Genomic DNA, 21,368 nt, shown 5'->3' with positions numbered 1-21,368 from the left:
ATGTCTCACTCTGGTGGTCGTGGGGGGTGGTGGTGGGAGGGGGCATAACAGGATGCTTTGGTGATAGAGAGCAATACATGGATTGAGGTTAGAAAATGCAGTGGTAATTGTACTGGATACACAGGTAATTGGAAGCTAAATTGGCTTCAGAATTAGAACCTGTGAGCACTCTGTCTGTGTATTGGAACCTGATATCCCACTGTGTGTGTGTGTGTGTGTGTGTGTGTGTGTGTGTGTGTGTGTGTGTGTGTGTGTCTGTGGACACATTAGTGTTGAGAGGCAGAAGGGGAAATGTAATGTCCTGAATCACTAATAAGAACTGGACACATTACAAAATAAACCCAATAATGTTATTGAATTTTAATGCTTGGCCTTGTTCCATGTCTCTCTGGGTTTCATCTGACCCCTGTATGTTTTATGAAATTAGTCATTTATAGGAATAACTTTTGTATCAATTTTTCCTTTGCAGTTTTGCATAAAATGTGTAAGAATAAGAGGAATACATTTGAATATGGAGTTCAATATTGACTTTGAAGACAGTTTTGAGAAACTATGAAAAGCTCTGGAACGATAAAAAACTAAGTGAGGGTGAAATTAAAAATATTTGAATATATTTTTAATTAATAAATAATTCAATGTATTTTGTGTTAAAAATATGAAGACAGTGATTATTTTAGTGAGCAACTATGTCATGACATCCAGCTAATCAGGTATTAACACTAGAACAAAGCCAGAGAGCGTACTGAATCATTTGAGTGGACTGTTCCATTACTTTCTGAGTGTTATGGGTATACGTTATGGATAAATGAGCTGACTTTTAAACTTTTGTTCAAAATCATCACTTTTAACAGCAGTATTATCAAATATAATCTAGCCAGATACACCAGAGGCTAAAATATGGACAATTTATTATCTTGAACATTTTCCTTTATGAATTTTCAGCCTTTTTTCAATTTATGATTCGGGTCAGTTCTGGAGAATATTTTCCCCTGCAGCTAAACGTGTTAAAATGCTGCTTACATTTATTCACATAAGATTACTGCAATATCCATGACCTGCCTCTACTGGAACAGGACAGAAACTGGATGAAAGTAAATGAGAAAGCTTTACTGGAAACATGGGTTCATGAAGAAATGGCACTGAGAATTTAAAACAAATCTGAAACGAAGAAAATAGAAGTACAGGTGAGAGGTGACCATGTCCACCACCGGATTTAGAACTTGGTAATGTATTCCATTTTAAAAATACCTTACTCAAACTCAAGGGCATCACACAAAGTGGAGCAGGTTGTTTTTTATTTTTAAAAATAGTCATAAACAAATGTAAGTAACTCTGTAAAAAACAGAGCTGGTTCTGAGCAGGCTTGAAGGTTGTGAAAATGGTGATCGTATCATAGCAACTGGCAGATGTCCAAAGTTTAGGAGCAGTCTGTCACTGTCTTCAAACACGCTGCTGCTCGCCTTGTGTGGAGATAGGTGGAGATGGGTGACTGAGGGGGCAACAAGAGGCCAAGACACAAAGGTGCAAAACCCACGAGGTGGGCAGAGCGGTGGAACAGGTCAAGCAAGTATGTGGTTACTGAATTTTTAGCACCTGTGGGTGCCACTACACCTATATTGACTTAAAGTGTCTCAGGTATGTGCTGCTGTGCCACCGTAAGCTGCCACAGCATATGCATTGCTCTAAATATGAGGTTTAAAGACCATTTTTCCAAAAGAAGATTGATTGATTTAACAGCTGCATTATACATTAATGCACAATAATATACATTCATATAATGTATAACAATGTACAATCTCACTCTATTAATCTGAAATGCACATGAATTTTATATATATTTTATATTTATACTTTTAGACAAGCAAAATAGGAGTTATTTTTTCTCCCCTGCATCACACCGTAGTCATTAAAAAACCTATGATTTTTTACAGTTTTTTTATTCCATAAAACTTTCATGGCCAGTTCTGCTAAAAATAGATGTGAAAGGAAGAACATGACATATTTATAATAGAAATGGAGAGTAGTACAACAGGCTAAAACTACTCAGAATGCTCCTGTAAACTTTTATCATAACCAGCGATATTTTGTTCATTCACTGATCCCGTTTACACTTTAGACGTTTTTGGGCGATCGAGTCTCAACCAGACAGTGCAAAAACGCATATAAACGATCAAGAGGAATTATGATCTGATCACTCAAACTACTTGCCAAGGTGGTCTGGGTTGCATTTGACCACACATATGTTTTGTAGTGTAAGCGCTAATGTGTCCCAGGCAAGGACGTTACAGGAAAAAATGTCATCAATGCAGGAAAAAAAGGACAAATGGAGAGAACACTGATGTGTGTGGTTGGAGTGCCAGTGAAACAAGATGACTAATCTCCACTCAGGCAGACATTTCTGTCCAAAGGAAACTTGGTGGCTATACAAATTTGGCACTAGTCTGGCTACAGACAGACAAAATAATGGTGTTTGTGGCCTTTTGACTTTTCAGCTCAAGTGACCCAGCAGTAAGAAAATCTGAACACAATTGGTCTGCAGGATTACTTGGGGATGCATGTGGACAGGCGCAAACAGTGATGGGTCCCGGCTGTCCACTTGTGTTCAGAAATGCATTTTAAAACAAAAAATGTCTGTTTCTCTGCCAGTCATCTTCATTAAAATCTTAAGGTAAGATGTGAAGCTCTTTTAGGATAAAGTTTTTTTAAAGTTTGGATAGCAAACGTGAGATTTTACACTATGTATGGGGGCATCTATGCAGTGTAGCCCTGAGAGCAACTTTCGACAAAAAGAATAATGATTTGGGTGATTTGATGTGATATCCAGAGCAAGCTCTGTGGTTTGGCACTGCGGACTGAGCGGCAGAACCTTCTCATGGAAACTCTATGTAGCATCATTGCCACTTTACTGGAAACTGAGAGTTGGAAGCCAGTTGCCAAATGAGCCTGGATGGAAAGATAAATGGATATGCTGAGGTGAAGGTGCTGGAGGAGAGTGCGTTGGGGACAGCTAGGGAGACTATTTGGCCACTAAGGGGATGGAAAAGCTGTCGCTGAGGATTTATTGAAGCAATAAAAGATAAGGTCACTGTGTTGTAGGCTTTAATATTAATGTGCCATTTAATGACCCTCACTATGGAAGAAACTAGGTTATCACTAGTACTAAGATATAGCTCCGGGCAGTTATTTGGTAATGAAGCAAGTGCCTGTGTGCAGCTGAACCACCAGTGGTGCTTCAGAGAGTCCCTCCTCAGTCGAATATTATATGGTTAAATTTCTTAAAAGTAAGCAATGTGAGAAAAATCCCAAGCCTGTACTTTTAACTTTAACTCTTCCTAATGCAGCAACACCTGTGATGCATAAATTCTCTGTTTAGTTTTAAGACTTTATTATTAGCTATTATTTTAGCAGAACATAAAAACAGCAAAAAGAAAACAAAATATATAAAGAGACAGATGAGGTCACCAGTGGCAATTCAATTTGTGTAATTCAAAACAAACGGTAGGTTTGCCTTCATATTTATAGTTTAAAGGAGAATCAGATAGCTCTATATATGAAGAGAAAAGCAAAATAATAAGTTTACCTGTTAAACAGTAACTTAAATGAAATTACTGCAATGAATAGAATATAAGAACCCATAGAGTACCACAAAATAAAAATAAAATGGTAATAATAAGGGCTGGTGTCAATGAGCCGTAGCTATTTCCTTTACCATCTCCAAAAGAATTTGGACTTGAGATATTCAGGGAACGATTACTGAAATTACTCAGTGCAGAAGGAAGATGTGAATGTGATGGTAGAGTCTTTAAATAAACATGAAGAATAAAGGCTCTTACAGTTAAGAATGAGGGGAAAGAAACATTAAACACAGGATTAGACAGGAGCTGTCATTCTTCCTCACAGTGCTACATCTATACATCCTTAAGTAACACATAATAACAAAACTAACAATAAGACGTTCTTAAATACTCTAACTGGTAGATTGATTGAATGTTTTTATCAGATTAGTTTGTTAAAACTTCTTAATCTGGGGTTTTGGGGGTTTTGGGGGCGCCGTCCACCACGCTACTAGTGCTGGCGTTGGGACCCGCCCCCTGGCTGGGATTGTCCAATGGAAACAGCGAAAGCTTCCGCCTCGGCCAATCAGCGTGAAGGGATGACATAGAGTGGAAGTTTAGTTTTGGAGTTTGGGAGAAGCGGAGAGGAGCGATCACCGGCGAGGGAGCAGGTAACGGAGGCATCAGGACGTCCGGACACTCGGAGAGGCTGACTGCTGGTCCACAGAGCACTCTAAACACTGTCGTCTGCTGAATACGGCTGAACAGGAGCTCCCTCTCTCTCTCCCTCTCTCCCCCCCCTTAAGCGTGTGTCGAGGAGAGGAGGGTGGCAGGTGCTCGGTTGCGGGAGACGCATCGCCTCGGTCGGCTCCCCGAGCTTCAACAGGGTGCCGAGGCGGAGGAGAGCGGCGAAAACACGGCCAACTGGGGACCCAAACTCCCGTGAGTGCGAACGGGCAACGATAACAGACAGTTTGAGTCGCGCTTTGTGCGGTTTCTCGCCTGCCTGGACAGTTTTGGAGCACCGCTGGAGACTCTGGATGAAAAGGCTAAAGGCTCCGGTGTCGCAGTGAGAGTAACGGCTGTGTAACGGCTGTGTAACGGCTGTGTAACGGCTGTGTAACGGCCGGTTCTCAGTTCACACTCCTACTTTTTCTGGCTTCAACTAACTCCTCTCCCGCAGTGTTTGCACATAAAGGTAGAAAACTGCAGCTTAGCGCTGGGAAACTTTGTGTTTTTGCTAACCTGTTGTGTCATTCGGTCGTGTAATCCGAGACGCAGCGCACTACGACAAGTTAGCATATCTGGTATCCGAGGTAGGAGTCCCCTTCTGGGAGGGAGGTGGCTCATTACAACCCGCTAACATTACGACTTTAGGTAAACTGATAAGTTGTGCATCATCACCACAGTTGGAAAAGACTTGAGTTTGTGTGCAGATAAAAGAAAAACAAGGGGATGCACTGAATCAATTACTGGATTGACAGTGTGCGTGTTTATATTGATTGTTCTGTTAATACAGACATGGTATAAACAGCTAAATGATCCGCAGGACAAATCCCCCAGTGAACACATCCAAATACGCGCGGATTTGAGGTGGATAGGAGAGAATAAGTCGGTAAATGTAAAACACACTTAAATGAATTAATTCCCAGCTCCAGCCAGTCCAGATGAAAATGAGGTACCACAGGGCTCAGGACCACAGGGGCTCCGCCGCAGCAGGTACAGATCATCCTGTCGTTATACCGTGAAACCAGACTAGTGAGGGAAAGTATTCCTCTTTGTGAGGCGACCCCCCCTCCCCTTCCTCCTCCTCCTCCTCCTCCTCGTCCTCCTCCCGTGCCGAGTTTTGGACACCGGTGCTGGGAAGTCATAGCGGGGAGCTGGTGTGCGGTGACAGCGCTGAACTCCCGGAGCTCGGATCTTGGCTTCACCGGGAACGCGCGGAGCTGCTGGTGCTGACTCCGGTTTAATCCCCGTTTGGAAATCTTCTCAGAGAGAGTTGCAGCAGCAAAGCACAAGCGGGGACGGACGCTGTTAGTTCCCTCTGCTACCAGATGAAACCAGGAATTTGCCGCCCCAAGGGGTCTCCGGAGCGTGAGGACCGACCCGCAGCATCGGGCCAGCAGAGTATGATGGGAACCGGATGGACCCAGGGAGGGAGTCGGTGTCTGCCTCTGCTCCTGATCCTTCTCGGCAGTAGCTGCCACATGTTGCACGGCCAAGGTAAGAGCTGAACTCCGGGGAGTCCTGGGTTCAAATGTCAGATGATGCACTAAAGAATATTCGCTATTGTGCCTAGACCCGTTTATACTGTAAGTATTTAAGGCGACACACATGGTAATGTGCACAGCATACAGTCTGAAAACACTTACCAAACAGACTGATTTGTCACTGCACTACAGTGAACAAGGAAAAAGTGAGATGATGGCTTTTACTGCAACTAGAGTGTCATTATTTAAACTAAGCATAGCAGCTTGTCTTTTAGGAATAACAACCACAGTTTTTTTCTGTAAATTAAATCAGGTTGCCTGTTTGTATGAGAGCCGGATAGCAGGGAAGTGCATGTGTAAATTATTGTTATTGTTATGATGATGATTCGATTGTAGGATTAAGGTATTGAGGATGGTGTTTATGGAGGAAGTGTTACAAATTTGAAGCACTGATAATCCCCCTCTTAGTCAATGACCTGCTTTACTGCAGCTCTTCATTTGGCACAAATGCACACAGACACATGCAGACACACACAGTGTATTAATCTAAGTTGCCTCTTATTAGTCTAGTATTGACCCTGATGCGCTGGCAGGTGTCCAGATTAGTGTGTGGTTGTAGAGCTTCACTGTATTGAGTGCAGCAACAGTAAGAAGATGGATATGGGTATTGCTACGGTGCATCCATTTCTTTGCTTTTTTTACTTCTCCAACTGTAGTGAGAAAGTGATGGAGCGAGCATGTAGATGTGTGTGCTTCTGTGTAGATGTGTGCGTCTCTTATGGGATCATGGAAAACAAAAGCGCTGAAAAGGTCAGGCTGGTGTCGGCACACAGTTTTCTCTGGGTCACAGATGGCGTGGTGGGCAGAATGTAAGGCTGAGACTTTGGGGTAATGTGGAGGAGGGGGGGTCTCAGGAATGTCTGCGCGTGTATGTGTTAGAGGTGGGGGTGAGTTCTTTGTGAACGCATGGAGAGCGTCTGTGCTGAAAGTGTCTGAGTGCGAGAGACGGGCGCACGGAGAGGAGGAATGAGAAGAGAGCAAAAATAAGGAGGAGGGTGCCCGTGTCGTGAGGAGGAGAAAGAGCAGGGGAGGCAGAGGGGAGTGGCAGGAAAAGGGGTGAGAAGAAAAAGTGGAGTTGGGGGGGGATGGGTTGAAGAGGGAATGCGACGTACTGTGCTTGTCACTCAGAAAGCGGTGCCTGCAGTTCAATCAATGATAACGGTATGACAACACTGCTGTGTGTGTCAAAAGTTGCTCTGCTCTCTCTCCTTTCCCAAGTCGTCACTCTCACCGTCTTCCCCCCTCCCTTTTAGGTGTTGAGGATTGGGGAGGGGGGCAGAGAGATGGTGCGGCTGCAGAGTCAGCTCCTTCAGTCTTCCTTCTAATGTCAGTCAAGGGGGGGGGGGGGGGGGGGGGGGAGTCTATATGTTAGGATGGCGGGCAGGGGTTGTGTTTGTATATGCATGTGTGCTAGGGGTAGGGGGTTGAATTGGAAATTAGCAAAACAGACTCGGGATGAGACTCGTGTTGGTAGTGTAGGGCTGGGTTATTGATTTGATAAGCTGTGCCAGGCGGCCAATCGAAGGCTGTAGATTTTCCTGTTTCTGACCCCTCTATCCTCAGCATTTATTAAGGTGTTTTATTTTAGGAGAAAAAGGATGAAATTCATGAGCCAAGGTTGATCCTTCTGATCTCTTGCTGCCTCTCTCTGCCTCCTTTGCTCCCCCCTCCCCCTCTGTCCCCTCTCCCTTTATTCCTCTCTCTCCGTCTTCCTATGAGTCAATCGATGCCCACACCCCTCATAAATGTGAGGCTTTATATGAGCCAACTCTCGTCTCTGGGAGCACATTTAAATAAGCTCATCGATCTTTCATTTTAGAGTTTAAGTGACAGCAGCATTTTACTGTCTTTCTCCTCCTCCTCTTCCTCCACCTCTCATCTGCTCACCTCTCTCCCCTTCTTTCTTTATTCATAACTTATCCTGCGGCCTCCCTATTGCCTCTCTGTCACTGAGTGGGTTCTGCTCCACAGCTGTTTGACTGATTCACATTTCTAGCATGGATACAGACGGAGCCTCGTTCTAGACTTTATATTCTGAGTGAAGTCAAGGATGGGTCACATTCAGTGTGTTTCAAAATGTAAATCATATTCTATATCGCTAACACACAGTCCTGAATGCCTCACTGAGGGCATTTTGTAAGATGAAAACCTTGCCAGCTACTCAGGATTTTCCAAAAACAGCCTTGTTTTTGTTTGATAGTTGTGCATTTTGCAGAGTCTAACCTGATTTTTAAACATTTTTACAACCCAAATCACAGAGGGCCATGGAATACTTTTAATGACATTAAAACATGAAAATTCTCAAAGTCAGAAAGAGTTCACGTAACAACAGTGATATAGATCATTAGGTTTATGATACATGAAAATGATTTTGTCCCAATTTCTACCACAGATAATGATAATTTTCTATAAGTAGCCAAAATAGCAGTGGAAAAATTACCACTGCTTGTCATTATTGCTAACCTTGCCCAAGGTAATTGCATAAAAATTGAGGATCCCAGCTGTTAAACCATTGTGCTTATCTGAATGAATAAAATATAAATCACAGGTCACATTTTTAAGGCTCCTAAAATTTTGTTTCTTTGCATGAATTTGTTAGTAGCCTTCTTGAATTAGGCCAAAAAAAGCATCACCAAGCTGACCCACTTAGTGGATTTATCAATGTGATTAAGTTTAATATGACACATCATTGGCTCGGCTAAGTTGAAGCCTGATCCTGGTTGGACCACTGGGCATGCGTAAGTAAAGTGAACATACTGATAGGACATTAGGATGGTGGGCTGTGGGCTAGAGTTCTGAGCGTCATGTCAAAACCCAAATCAAATAGACTAGCATGCAGTTTCACACATGTGCACACACCCACACACAAAGTCCTTTTCTCTCATCAGTGTCAAACAGCTAAAGCCGACGTGGAAATTTGCTTAACCATGTTTTAATAAGGAGAGGGTACATTAGAAGCCTTGTCTAACTAATTATCATCGTTCACGCTGCACAACATTACCATGACTTTTCCACCTCTTTGTCACTTGTATGAATCTTTTACATATATTTCACTGAGGTTCTCCCTGTTTCTACAGAAACCTTTGCTTGGAGCTTAAGAAAACCAATAGCTTTAGAACAGCTGTGAACCACTTTGTATTAAAGGTTATTTGTCACCTAAAGTATTGTAGCATGCTCTATTACTTCAGTGTGCAACCTAAGAATTTTGATGTATCTTAAACTATACATTTCCAGCGAGTTACAAAACAGTTCAGGTTATTTCTTTGCCCACAGACATAAATTTGATCCCGTATTAGTGTATATTGAATTCTGGAAGCCTCAGGAGGGACTTTGGAGTCTGATGGATTGTGTGCATACAGAAGGAGATGAACCGATGGAGGACAAGACTGTGTGTGTGTGTGTGTATATGTGTGTGAGTGTGTGATAGATGTCAGGTTAGTCAGGTCTAAGAGGAAGTGAGGTCCCTGGTCGACTCCCTTATTTCCTGTCTGTCAGTAGGAACAAATCACCACATTTCCACAGCTACCTGACACATTGGGCTCTGTGTGTGTGTACGTGTCTATGTGTTTGAGTGGGACAGAGTTGGTGTGTGTCTATCTGTCTCTGTGCAGACCTGGTGTTTGAAAGAAATTTTAGTCTTGACAGGATTGGAGACTACAAACACAATGTGCTATTGGTTGGTGTGTGTTTATGCCTGAGAGTTGTACATTTCAGATTGATGCTAACCCTTTGTCAGTCCTAACTTAAGAAGTGGGAGCTATCGAGAAACAGCCACAGTCTTCCTATGTAAAATAATCACCTGTGTGTGTCTGCATGAGAAGTGGTATAAAGTGTGCACGAAGAAGAGTGAAGCAGGTGCACCTACGCCATCTTCTTTTGTTCAAACACAGACTTCGCAGTCATTTTGATGAGTGATTAGCTGGGTTAGAGAGGTCATTAAGAGTTCAGCTGGGTTTCTTTGTGCAGCAGTATTACTACAACTGTGGTCATTTCAAAACATGATATGTCATAAATCTATGGTAGCTTTCTGTGCTTGTGAGCGTGTGAAGTATTTACATGTGTGAGCTTCTGCCCAGTCAGAATGGTTTCCTATCTCTGTGAAAAAATGCGCTTTATAGGAGTTTTCCTCAAAAATATCACTCAGAGCTTTGAAATATGAACCAAGTGGGATACACTCCGGTCTTCTTTTGCCTTCCTCTCTGTCTTGCTTCTTTTTGCACTTCACTTTTTGTGTTTGTTCTCTCACTATTGTACCTTCTTTTTTTGGTTGCTGATTCTTTCTTCTCTTCATGTCTCTCCATAAGGGACTAGAGAATTCATTGCTGCAGGCCACACAGGTGAAATGAACAGTGTTTTGCTGTTTAGGCCTCTGTGTTTATTATATTGTATATTATATATTGTAAGATAGGGGGAGGAGGTTGCTATTGATCTGCTGTGTGTATGTGCGTGAGAAGTGAAAAGAAGGCTTGCAAAACATGAATTTTATTGATTGACTGCAAGACATCACAAAGCAAAAGGACTGACAGACAGAGACAGATGTCATGATTGGCAGACAGATATGATAGGTGCATGAGTGAGCCCATACACACTTTCACAACTTTTGTTTGTCACCTGAAGTGTAGTTTTCAAATTCATGGTATTCACTTACTTAATTATTTTCTTTGTGTTTTATTTTATTTTATTTTTATAATTTATATATAATTTTTATCATTTGTGTTTTCATCTGTTGATCACAGACAATTAAACATATCCCCTAGGGATATAGGACTTTTCTCACATTTTAAACCAGTTAATCAACAGATGACTGGTAGATAATTTAGTAATGAATATGAATTGTTCATGTACAATTGTTCTTAAATGTGTATTTCTTTAGTTTTTCCATGATAAGTGATAACATAAACAATATTAGACAAGAACAGCCATCGTTTGTTTGATTAAAAACCCAGCCATATAAAAGTTTTTTAAAGCATCATAAAAGTTCTGGGCAAGTACATTATGTCGAAACATCCAATCATCAGACCAAAGCCAGAGTGCAGATGGAGGGAGGCAGCTCTGGTGAAATGCAAAGTTGAACACTATCAATGCACTCATTGTAAGAGAGGAACACCCCTCACCTGATGTGAACCTGAAAACAGTGTTTTCTTTTGTAACCTGGAACGTGTGACAATTGACGTTCATGTTAATTACTTGCCTTGATATGTTGAATTAAATAAGATGGCAACCTCAACAAGCAGGTTTTGTACAGACCTGTTGCCTGAGGACTTTAGCTGTGCCTGAAAGTAATAAAGTAATATGAAAGAAGACTCTTATTAAGAATAAGTCATAAAAAGTCAATACAAGGCTTCATAGCAGTTGCTTTACATATTATTCCTAGTTATGCAGTAATTTATTTAGACCTCTGGTCATGGTGAAAGTAGAATATCTGTGGGTGGGAGAGTTGTAGTCTGAAGAAGAGTCGACTGTTTACCATCTTACTTGCATACCACAGACTGCAGTTGCTAATGCAAAGTACCTGTGATCCCGTGCACTCTAAGCTTCATGGGAATTAAATTATTTACTTTAAATAAATATCAGAATATTACTGCATCAGTACACCCTGTCATAAATTATCACCTCCTGTTTGCATCTCCTGATACCAAGGCAGAGCCATTGTCATAAAACAGCACTATCATTAGTTAGGTTACTTTTGACCTACGTTAAAATTTGTAATACAGGTCAAGTTTATGAAAGATATAGTCCTCCTTTCACTTTGCATTTAAATGGAAGTAGAAACATCCCTCAATATAACTGTCCTATTGTGCAACCTGGCTAACTATGGCCTCTAATGAAACTATGGGGTTAAATCAACACTATTCTGACAGACTTTTTATATTATATACTTTATGAAAATGGGATTCATTTAATGGCTTAAATGGCATAAATACTAAACTTGTATTATCCACATAAAGGTAATTAAATGCGCCCAAGCTATGAGAAGAGGAGCACCCATAACTTTTGATCATTAATACGTTATTCATTTTCTTGTTTGCCTGCTGGTAGTTTCTTTTGTCCGATTTAATGTTTCTTGACTGTTCTTGCTTGAGACCTTTGGGTATTTTTTCCCCAACAGCATCTGATAAAAAAGACATAAAGTAGTGGAATGAAGTAGGGAAACCAAAGGTGCCAGACAAAAAAATAAACCACTGTCACAAAACACCTTGTCAAATGTGGAAGGGATATCGAGTATGTATATTTATAACATGTCAAAAAACTATCACACTGACACAATGGAGTCTTGTTCCTAAGAATATCTTTATCACTACTTTGTTCTGTTTTTTGAGATAACCCATATGTTAGGAGTAGTTAGATCCTTTCCTGATATTTTCTGTGTCTTTAGAAGAAGCTGCAGCCTAAAAACACGAGACAAGAACTAATAAATGAAACTAAAAATCTATGTGACAGTTTCATCAAATGCAGTACATATTATGGGACCTAATGGTTTTACAATCATTCACTATAGTGATGGCAGTAAGCAGTACAATGTTGTGTACTGCTGAATGGCTCTAGAAAGGACCATAGACAGCTGCATAAGGATTAAACTCTAACCAGTGCAGGAGCAAAATGGGTTCTACATGTGGGAAAATGATGAAAATGACTTGGCCTCATGCAGGTTGTGTACTGTAAGTGTTTCCTTGTGAGCAGTAATCTTCCTTTTCTCTTAGCCAACCTTCCTCCTTAAGGTCATGCTTAGACTGCCTAATTGGAAGGGAAATAGTTGATATTACGACAGCTTAATGGGATACTTGTATAGTAGTTTCAAATAATTACTGTGTGATATTTGTGGATACTGATTGTCTTTTTATGATTGCGCTACTAGTACATTTTATAGTGAAAATAAATTGAAATTTAGTTTTAGTGTAGTGCTGTCTTTCCCATACCTGTTATCAATAGTAGAGCTTAGCAATTAATTGTTTTCCAATTGATATTGACTGTCACTTGACTACCACCTCATACAAATGGGAATCAAAACGTCACAAGGATATATTCCAGTGCTGGCTGAGTTTATAGGGAAAGACATAATGCCACTCAATGCAGTGAATAAGGCCAGATTTAGGGCCTCGTGAATATACTGAACAAGCAGTACAGCGTGCCTTTACATACATACTACAATACCAGTGTTAGACATAATGTAGTGAATAAGACAGAAGTAAATAAACTTTTCAAAAACATAAAAAATTGTTGTGTGTGTGTGTGTATGTGTGTGTGTCTTTTATTTAAATGTAAGGATATTGAACAAAATGTCTTTTAAAGAGACCAAAGTGAAAGTCTATCACTGGATCTTTTGCCTATTATGAAATAGTGTACTCTGATATGAAAATTACTGGATAAATCACTTGCCACAAGCATTTTCTTCTTTTGAAACAGAAAAAACAGGTTTTGTTAACACTAAACCAAAAGTAAACTGTCAAGGTGATGAAGTGGTTTTGCATTGGATAAACGGGTGAAGTGAAGCTGATACATAGCTCACAATTTTGAAGAAATATCTGGTTATAAATGGCCCGTGACCTAGTCTAGATCAACATCAAATCCTTAAATTAAATCAAATGAATGAACTTCTCTAAAAGTCTCTAGTCTATTAATTAAATGAAAAAAAATATTGTAAAGCAGATTTCACAGACTACACATGACAGAAGAGTATTTCTTTGTAGTTAGCATTCCTGCAGTCAGTGAGTGACACTGAATAATGCAGATATAGGACATGTTTCATGCTGTGTTTGTTTCCTTGTAGAGATTAAAATGTACACACAGTAGTACTCTATTTTGCATATGAGCAGTGTTCCCAGTAGATTCTATAAATGCAAATAAAAAATAGCGTGTTTACGTCTGGAACTGAAACCCAACTTAGAAGAGCAACTTTTGTTTAAACCCATTCACCATTTTTTATGTGAGCAAAGGTATTGGAACTGACAGGTGTGTTTTGTTGCTTATGTGTGTCCTGTTACACAACAATAAATAGCACTGAATGTCTACACTCAGTTTCAGATTTGGGTTTTGTCTGTTCAGACTGCATTTATAGTTAAGAGGTGTAACCAACATGAAAAGCAGAGAGCTTTCATTGGGTAAAAAAAAAGCAATTGTGAAGCTGAGAGAAGATGGAAAATCAATCACAGCCATTGCACAAACATCGGCCACAGCCAGTACAACCATTTAGCATGTCCTGAAGAAGAAAGAGACCACTGGTGTACTGATTAACAGACGCTGAACAGGTAAAATAAGAAAGACAACAGCAGGTGACGACAGAAACATTGTGAGAGCTGTAAAGAAAGACCCTAAAACAACTGTTAGTGACATCAGCAACAACCTCCAGAGGGCAGGAGTGAAGGTATCACAACCTACAGTTTGCGAACAAAAGACAAAGACAGAGGCTACTCCAGAAGATGTAAACCAGTCATTAGCAAGAAATAATAGGAAGGCCAGGCTGGAATTTACCAACTCGTACAGAAATGAGCCTCAAAAATTCTGGGACAAAGTTTCATGGACTGCCTTCCAGTTTAAAGAAATATGCAACAAAACTGATACTGATACTGAATAACCCAGTATTGTCAGTGGGCCAACTGAATAATGCAGTTATTGCAAGCAAAGGTTTTGCAATGAATTATTACTTCTTATTCACTTGAATCTATTTTGAGTTTATTTGTTCCAATACTTTTGCTCACATGAAAAATTAGTGGATTGAAACAAAAGGTGCTATGTTTTAAGTTGTGTATCGAATCCAAACGTAAACACTTGGGAATGAAAGCTGAAATGTTGATCTTTTAATGTCCTCCCCTAATGTTTTCAAATGTCTACAGCAAAAATAAAGGAACTGGCCTCTCTTTTCTCTTTTCCAATACTTACGGAGGGGAGTGTACACAAAACACATTCACATGCTGTTCCTAAAGCTTTAGTTTATGTAAATACATTAAATTATATCCTTTTATTAATACTTTACAGTTCATACGTTTCCCTATATAAAATGGGTATTGAGTACAGAATACTGAGTCAGTTTTATATGTATTAAATTTTGGATTTATTGAAGGTAACAACATTTATGATGCTAACAATTCACACATTTGAGGTTCCTGTGGCACACAAGGCAATCTAAGAACAGATTCCTACTTACAGCAACAACTGGTGGAAATAAAATAGCAGGTGGCTGGAGATAGATCAGAGAGACACACACTCTCTCCCCTAACACCTGGGGAATGCCTTTAAAACCCCGGCCTTGTACTGCCAGTCCAATGGCAGCACTAGATTAGTTGAAGGCCCCACAGCAGCCTCACAGTGAGGTGAAGAAAGTGTCTCTCCATCCAGAATGTTTCAGTCAGTATTGGGATTCGAACTGGAAACCTTCCAGTACTTCACACCACAGGTTTTTTCTCTGTGTATCTCTCTCAGATTCATTCAGTCTTTCTCTCTATCACACTTTTCTGTTTTTGCTTTTTATTAAAGCCATTTTCTACTGTGGCATTCACAGGGTGTGGAGTGTTATGTTTGTCCCCCTCTGCCACTCTTGTGCTCTGGGTACCAAGTGCACCTGGTTGAGGCTTTTTATTTTTTCGTGTGTGTTTTCATTGTGGTGGGGCCATCAAGCTATTTGAATGGTATCTTTGCATAGTGAATCACCAGTCATGGAACATTACAGAGATCAGAGTTGTGTAGAAGTGCAGGCGTGTTCATGATTGTGTGTTTATTAGTGCAGCACGATCTACTTGTTCAGTCTGAGGGCTTTACTCTGCTGCAGGTGTGTGTTCTCAGCCTGATGCGTTTGATCTGCCACAGGTGTTTAAGAGGGTGGTGCTCTATGTGTGTTTGTGCACATTTGTCTGTTTGGTGATTTATGCTATAGGCTCGGAACAAAAAAGACCCTTTTTGATCTCATCCAGGAATAGGCAGGAAGTACTGTCCTTTAGGTGTGAATGTGTCTGTGTGTACGGTGTGTGTGTGTCTGGCCAGAGGTTTTTAGCTTAATCCTTTGATCCACGTTAGAGGTGGGCATACTTCTGTGAGGAGCAGTATGGAGACTTGGCTTGCACTACAGAAGTGTGTGTATGTGTGTGTCTGCTTTGTGAGAGTGTATATAACAAAAGTGCATGTTTCAAATCAAAGAGTGGTGCCCTGTGTTTGTCCTGCATTAGGGTGTGGACAGCACATACTCAGAAGATCATTGTTTTGCACGGTGTCTGTCTCATTAATAATAAAATGTCTTAATTCTCCTCACTTTCCGGAGAGACAGCCCTGCAGCATGTCCAGCTTTTGGCTCTGCCTTTTACAGTGCCTGTTATCTAAAATGGCTTGAGGAGCATAACAATTGTTTTGAATGGTTAAGTAATATACATATGAAAGATGGTAGACTATAAAATTCCCAAAATAATGTCTTCTAGAAGTAGGCACTTAAACCATGCCAAATCAATTTTCTTTCCGTTTCCTGTAAATACACTGTGATGTAATTATGTCCCACTGTTTGCCTCTACTGTTCTACTCTATTGGGATTGGAACATTCAAATTGAAATCCTGTAAGGAACTGGTAGCTCATTTCCCAGGTAACATACTACATGTATACTGCAGAATATCATGGAAATTTAATATAGTAGGTGCTTTGCTTGAACATTTACATCAATTCTTCTTATTTGATTTTATTACCACCAGTTTTTGCACAGTGGTGCTGCTGTTGTAATTTTATATGTACACCCCAGTGCGTTAATTCCATTTCTGGAGTTCCATGCAGGGATAAGAGGCTTTCTGCAAAAATGAATCATTACATTAGTGCTGGCAGAGCACTGAAGTTGTGCGCACCATCAGCTCTTATAATCATTAATCACATTCTAACAAACCACCAATCACTTTCTGTCAAAAGAATGAGGAAATCTCGACAATCTCTTAGTCAGTTTTGGATCATTACTCTATATTGAGGCTGGTTGTTATGCTGTCTGCTTCTACCTGCTAGTTTCCTCCCTTCACATCTTCAGCCTTCTTAGCCTAATGGGAAATGAAATCTCTCTCTCTCTCTCTCTCTCTCTCTCTCTATATATATATATATATATATTTTTGGCAGATAAGCTTGATTTTAGTCTTGGTTTTAGACTCTGACTCTTATATATGCATTGTCACATGTGATCTTATCTCTCTTTACTTAGGGTAACATCCTCTGTATTTGTCAGTTAGAGTATTTTAAAATATGAGGCACTAAGGAAAGCTATCAGTGGGATCACTTTTCCACAACTCAAGTGGAGTTTTGCTAATTTGTAGCCAGGGTGAAACACTGGCTCGCCACCAATTTTAGTTTTAAGTGCAGTGCCAGTATTTTTGATTATGACTGGTGTGCCATATTTAAATTAGTAGTCAGTCAAAAACTTTGTAATATGTTCCTGTGTACTTAAATGGACGTCTTGACTGATATGGGATTATACAGATGACGACCAACATGAACTCTTCCTTTAAAAGTAGAGAAGAAAGGTGGTGCTGATTGATGGCTGAGGGAATGAGTGGGCACAGATAAATGAGAAGTTATGCTGGTATGAAGAGAAGTAATCATAGAGGGAAAATAAGCAATTCAAAGAGAAAGTAGAAGGAATGAGAGAATAGGCAGTTATGGGGTCAGTGGAGTAGATAGATGGATGAGAGAAGATGGCACTGAAATGGACAAATGTAATCAAAACAGTCTAAGATGTTTAGACAAGACAGATGAAGTGAGTTCCTCAAAGACTAAGAAGAGAGAAAATAGTTTGTTGCCTAATGGACTCACTTTATCTATTTTTGTTACCATTCTTCTAATTCCCATCTTGCTCACTTCATCTTTCTCTCCATTCGATACACATCATCCTTTTTTTCCATCCCTGTGTGTGTTACATCTTTCTCTCCTTTCTACCACTTATTTCCCTCCTCCACTCTCTGCACTCTCTGTAATTGGGAAAGGGCAGTGCACACACATTCATCTCATTAAGTGCACGCGCGCACACACACACACACACACACACACACACACACACACACACACACACGCTATTCTCACAGACATTTTGTTATCCTGTAGTAAAATGAATCTGTGTGTGGATTGAATCACAAGTCGACTCTCACAGGATTCACTTTATCTTATGAATGTGGGAGCAGAAAGAGAGAAAGAACAAACAAATGAAAATAAAATGAAAGCATTCAAGCGAAAGAGAGAAATTAATTATCCTGTTTGTTGATGCAAACTCTTCAGTACCCTGTGCTGAGCTGCTGTAGAGTGTGTACGCGCAAGTGAACATATTAGCACGCACACAGATACCCTCTCATACCTTCAGTCATCTTGAGTTATATTCTACTCTTGTCGTTCAGCTGTGTGTTGTATGACGCTTTTGTTTGACTCAGCAAAATGTTTATGTCGGTCAACAGTGCCACTCAGTTTTCACCACATCAGTCTACTGGAGATGACATTTAGCTTCAAAACGTAATGTACTGCATGCTTTTGCAATAGATGGTAACAATGGAAAAAAAATAGACAATGTATATACATTATTAGAAAATGTGCAGAAAAAACAGACTTCTGCACATTTTATTTGAAATAAAAAGGACTACTTTACAAGTTTTAAATTGAAACAAGTTTACAAGTGGTTGAGTGGTACATCTTCCTTATCTTCCTTAAAAGCAGCTTTTTGTTGTTTCAACATTAGTTCATATACAAAAGAGCTCACATGTGACTAAGAGGTCATTGAGAGTTCAGAGTTGCCATTTAGATTGGGGCAGAGTTTTCTCTCCCTGTAAGGAGTAAAGAGATGACCATGGCAGTGAAGAAGATAATGAAGCTCACGAAAACCTTTTGGATAGATCAAAGGTAGCTGTGGTGCCAAAATCAAGAACTGGTTATGTTTTTAAAAAGCAGGTGCACCGGGAAAACTAGAAAATTGCAAATGACACCTGATAGAGGAGCACACAATTTGTGGATGATTGTAAAATAATTTGCATGGTGATGGGAAGTGGCAGAACGTAGGCGAACATGTTTCCTTGTCAGTGAACAAGAGAAGACTTCATGACCAGACGATTTACCACAATATGCAAACCCTAGGTAACGCTCAGAAACCAAAAGTCCAGGATGCATTTTAAAATAACATACAGAAAGTTACCGGCAAACAAAGTTTGATCAACTGATGAAACAAAAATCTACTTTTGTCAAAGTAATGGAAAGAAGAAAGTGCAGAGAAAAACATTTCATGCTCCTCAAATTAAAACTAAGACTTGTATATATAATTATACCAGACAATTTAAACAATTTTATAAAATTTTATAGACCAACCAGTAAATGATGAAAAACATCTACAGATTAATCAATATTTAAATTGTTAGTTGCAGCATTAATATGATATTGTAATAAATCTGCACATTTATGCTGTAGTATAATACAGCAGTAGGCTTGATTGTCAGTGCACTAATGTAAGTAAATTTGATTAGATTACACCATGCATCTTGTGCTGCTTTCACATGACAGCTTTAATAAATTCTACATGTAATTATCTTCCATTATAAAAAAATGACATGGAATTTATCAAAACCACTTCAGAAACAAGACTGTAAAGGAATCAATTGACGGGACAGACCCATTAAATAAGAAAAAAAAAGATGATAGCTATTTGTTTCTCCAGTTTCAGTAAGCAGCAAACTGGGTTAATGTTGTTGGTTTTGTACGCATGGTACTGAGCCATTTATGTTTGGGTGTGATTGGGTGAAGACTATCGAAAGGTTATTGTGTAGTCCATTTACTGCTGAAGAAGGTTGTTAACCTATATCAGTTGGGCTCTGTAAAAAGTTTACAGCCACACAGATAGGGAAAGCTACTTGCTCTTATGCATATTATACACCAATCAGCCACAAGATTAAAACTAGCCTGGGCACTCTGACTGATCTGCTGCAGCTTATTCCCATATGCAGCAAGCTATGATGCACTGTGTGTTGATTCTGGCCAGCATTATATTTTTCAGCAATTTGTGCTACCACCTTTGGTTGTACTGACCAGTGCAAACAGGGAGCACCCCACAAGACTTGCTGTTTTGTGGATGCTCAAATCCAGTCATTTAGGCTGCCCCATTGAGCCCTTGTCAAACCTGAGTTACTCTTGGAATTTTTTCCTGCTTCCAACACATCAACTAGAAGGACTGACTGTTCACTTGCTGCCTATCATATATCCCACCCCTTGACAGGTGCCACTGTAATGAGATAATCATGTTATTCACTTCACCTGTCAGGTGTTTTAATGTTGTGGCTGCTCTATGTAATTTCATTGAAAAACTAAAGTTTTTGGTCATTATTGAAACTGTGTCAACACATGGAAAACTTTTGGCAAGTTTTAGTTTGGCAAGTTGTGATAGAAATGTTTTATTTTATTAAAAACCTCAACTGAAAATATTAAAACCTTCTGGTTTCTGAGTGACTTACTTACATACAATCATAAACACTGACATTGATATCTTTATTGTCAGTACGTAAATGTACACAGGATTGGCTAATTGAATGAATCCTTTTAATTTGCTTATTAAAATTAGAGGTGACAAACCTGTTGTAATGTATGTTAAGTTCTTGTATTTAGTGCACTGATGTAATTTCTCTAATATTACTAAACATCTAGAGCAAATTTTGTATCTTGTAAATTCAAATGGACATTATCTGCCTTTGAATAACTATGTGTCAGTGGTCAAATACTACAGAGTAATATTTGGGATATCCTTTGTCACTCCAGTATTTCCTCATTGAAGCTGGCCTTAGCTGTCCTCTTGGCTCAATAAACTGAGTCTGTTTATAACTGGGATGAAAGGAGCTGATGTTATTGGCTGCCGTTGAAGCCCACATCAGCTACACCTGCTGATACTGCAGTCTTCCTAATAATCATATAGCATTCTTATCTGGGTCTGTCTTCTCCACATTGTGCCATGTACACTAAAACAGCCTAATTGTTTGACAAATTACTGAGCAAATCTTGAATACCAGTCACCAAACATTAAATCTATAATGTGTGTGGGCACTGTGCTCTGACTCCTGTTGGTCATGGCTAACATGACATTTTTCCCATGCTGATTCATATCCAATAACACATTATAAGTACCAAGTGGATTTAATCTGTGGCAGATAGGTGTAGGTTTGTGGTCATTTCACAAAATGAGATCCCAGCATGCCAGTATTGTCAGGATTAAATCATAGGCCTGAGCTGATCTGATGAGAACTGTTAATTGTAATAATGAGATGAACTGTGTCAAGCAGCGCAGTTAACTTTCTGTCATTGCCCCGCAGATTAGCAGATAAACATGTACAATTAGCCAGACCTACAATCACAGTTCTTAGTATTGAAAGTCCTGATATGGAATAATGATTGAATACTAGTCCTGGTGTTAGTTACAGTTTTTTCTAATATTACACACAATAAAAAATGTAAACTTGTATTGGAAGTAGGACTGTACCTGCGATACCAAACCAAATAAAGGTGATTGTGAAGGCAGAGTGCATCTTAAGCAATATTCTGTTTATTGGACATAGAGCGCTCAGGAGATGACAGTTA

At 39.8% G+C, this 21,368-nt stretch overlaps 1 protein-coding gene across 2 annotated transcripts in view; it reads left to right on the top strand.

The window, feature by feature from the left end:
- Positions 1 to 4,196: 4,196 nt before the first annotated feature.
- The window catches only part of LOC113161994 (protein sidekick-1), a 209,043-nt gene continuing 191,871 nt past the window's right edge, over positions 4,197 to 21,368 (top strand). The window contains exon 1 of one of the 2 annotated variants that reach the window (XM_026359906.2): positions 4,197 to 5,777. In XM_026359906.2, the coding sequence (XP_026215691.1) occupies positions 5,609 to 5,777 (169 nt within the window). In that variant the 5' untranslated portion in view covers positions 4,197 to 5,608. The remainder of the gene's footprint in view (positions 5,778 to 21,368) is intronic. The other variant, XM_026359905.2, reaches the window with a different exon arrangement.

The sequence above is a fragment of the Anabas testudineus genome, chromosome 1, assembly GCF_900324465.2.
Source record: "Anabas testudineus chromosome 1, fAnaTes1.2, whole genome shotgun sequence".
In the NCBI taxonomy this organism is placed as follows: Eukaryota; Metazoa; Chordata; class Actinopteri; order Anabantiformes; family Anabantidae; genus Anabas; species Anabas testudineus.
This window is presented reverse-complemented; position numbering and strand designations above follow the sequence as displayed.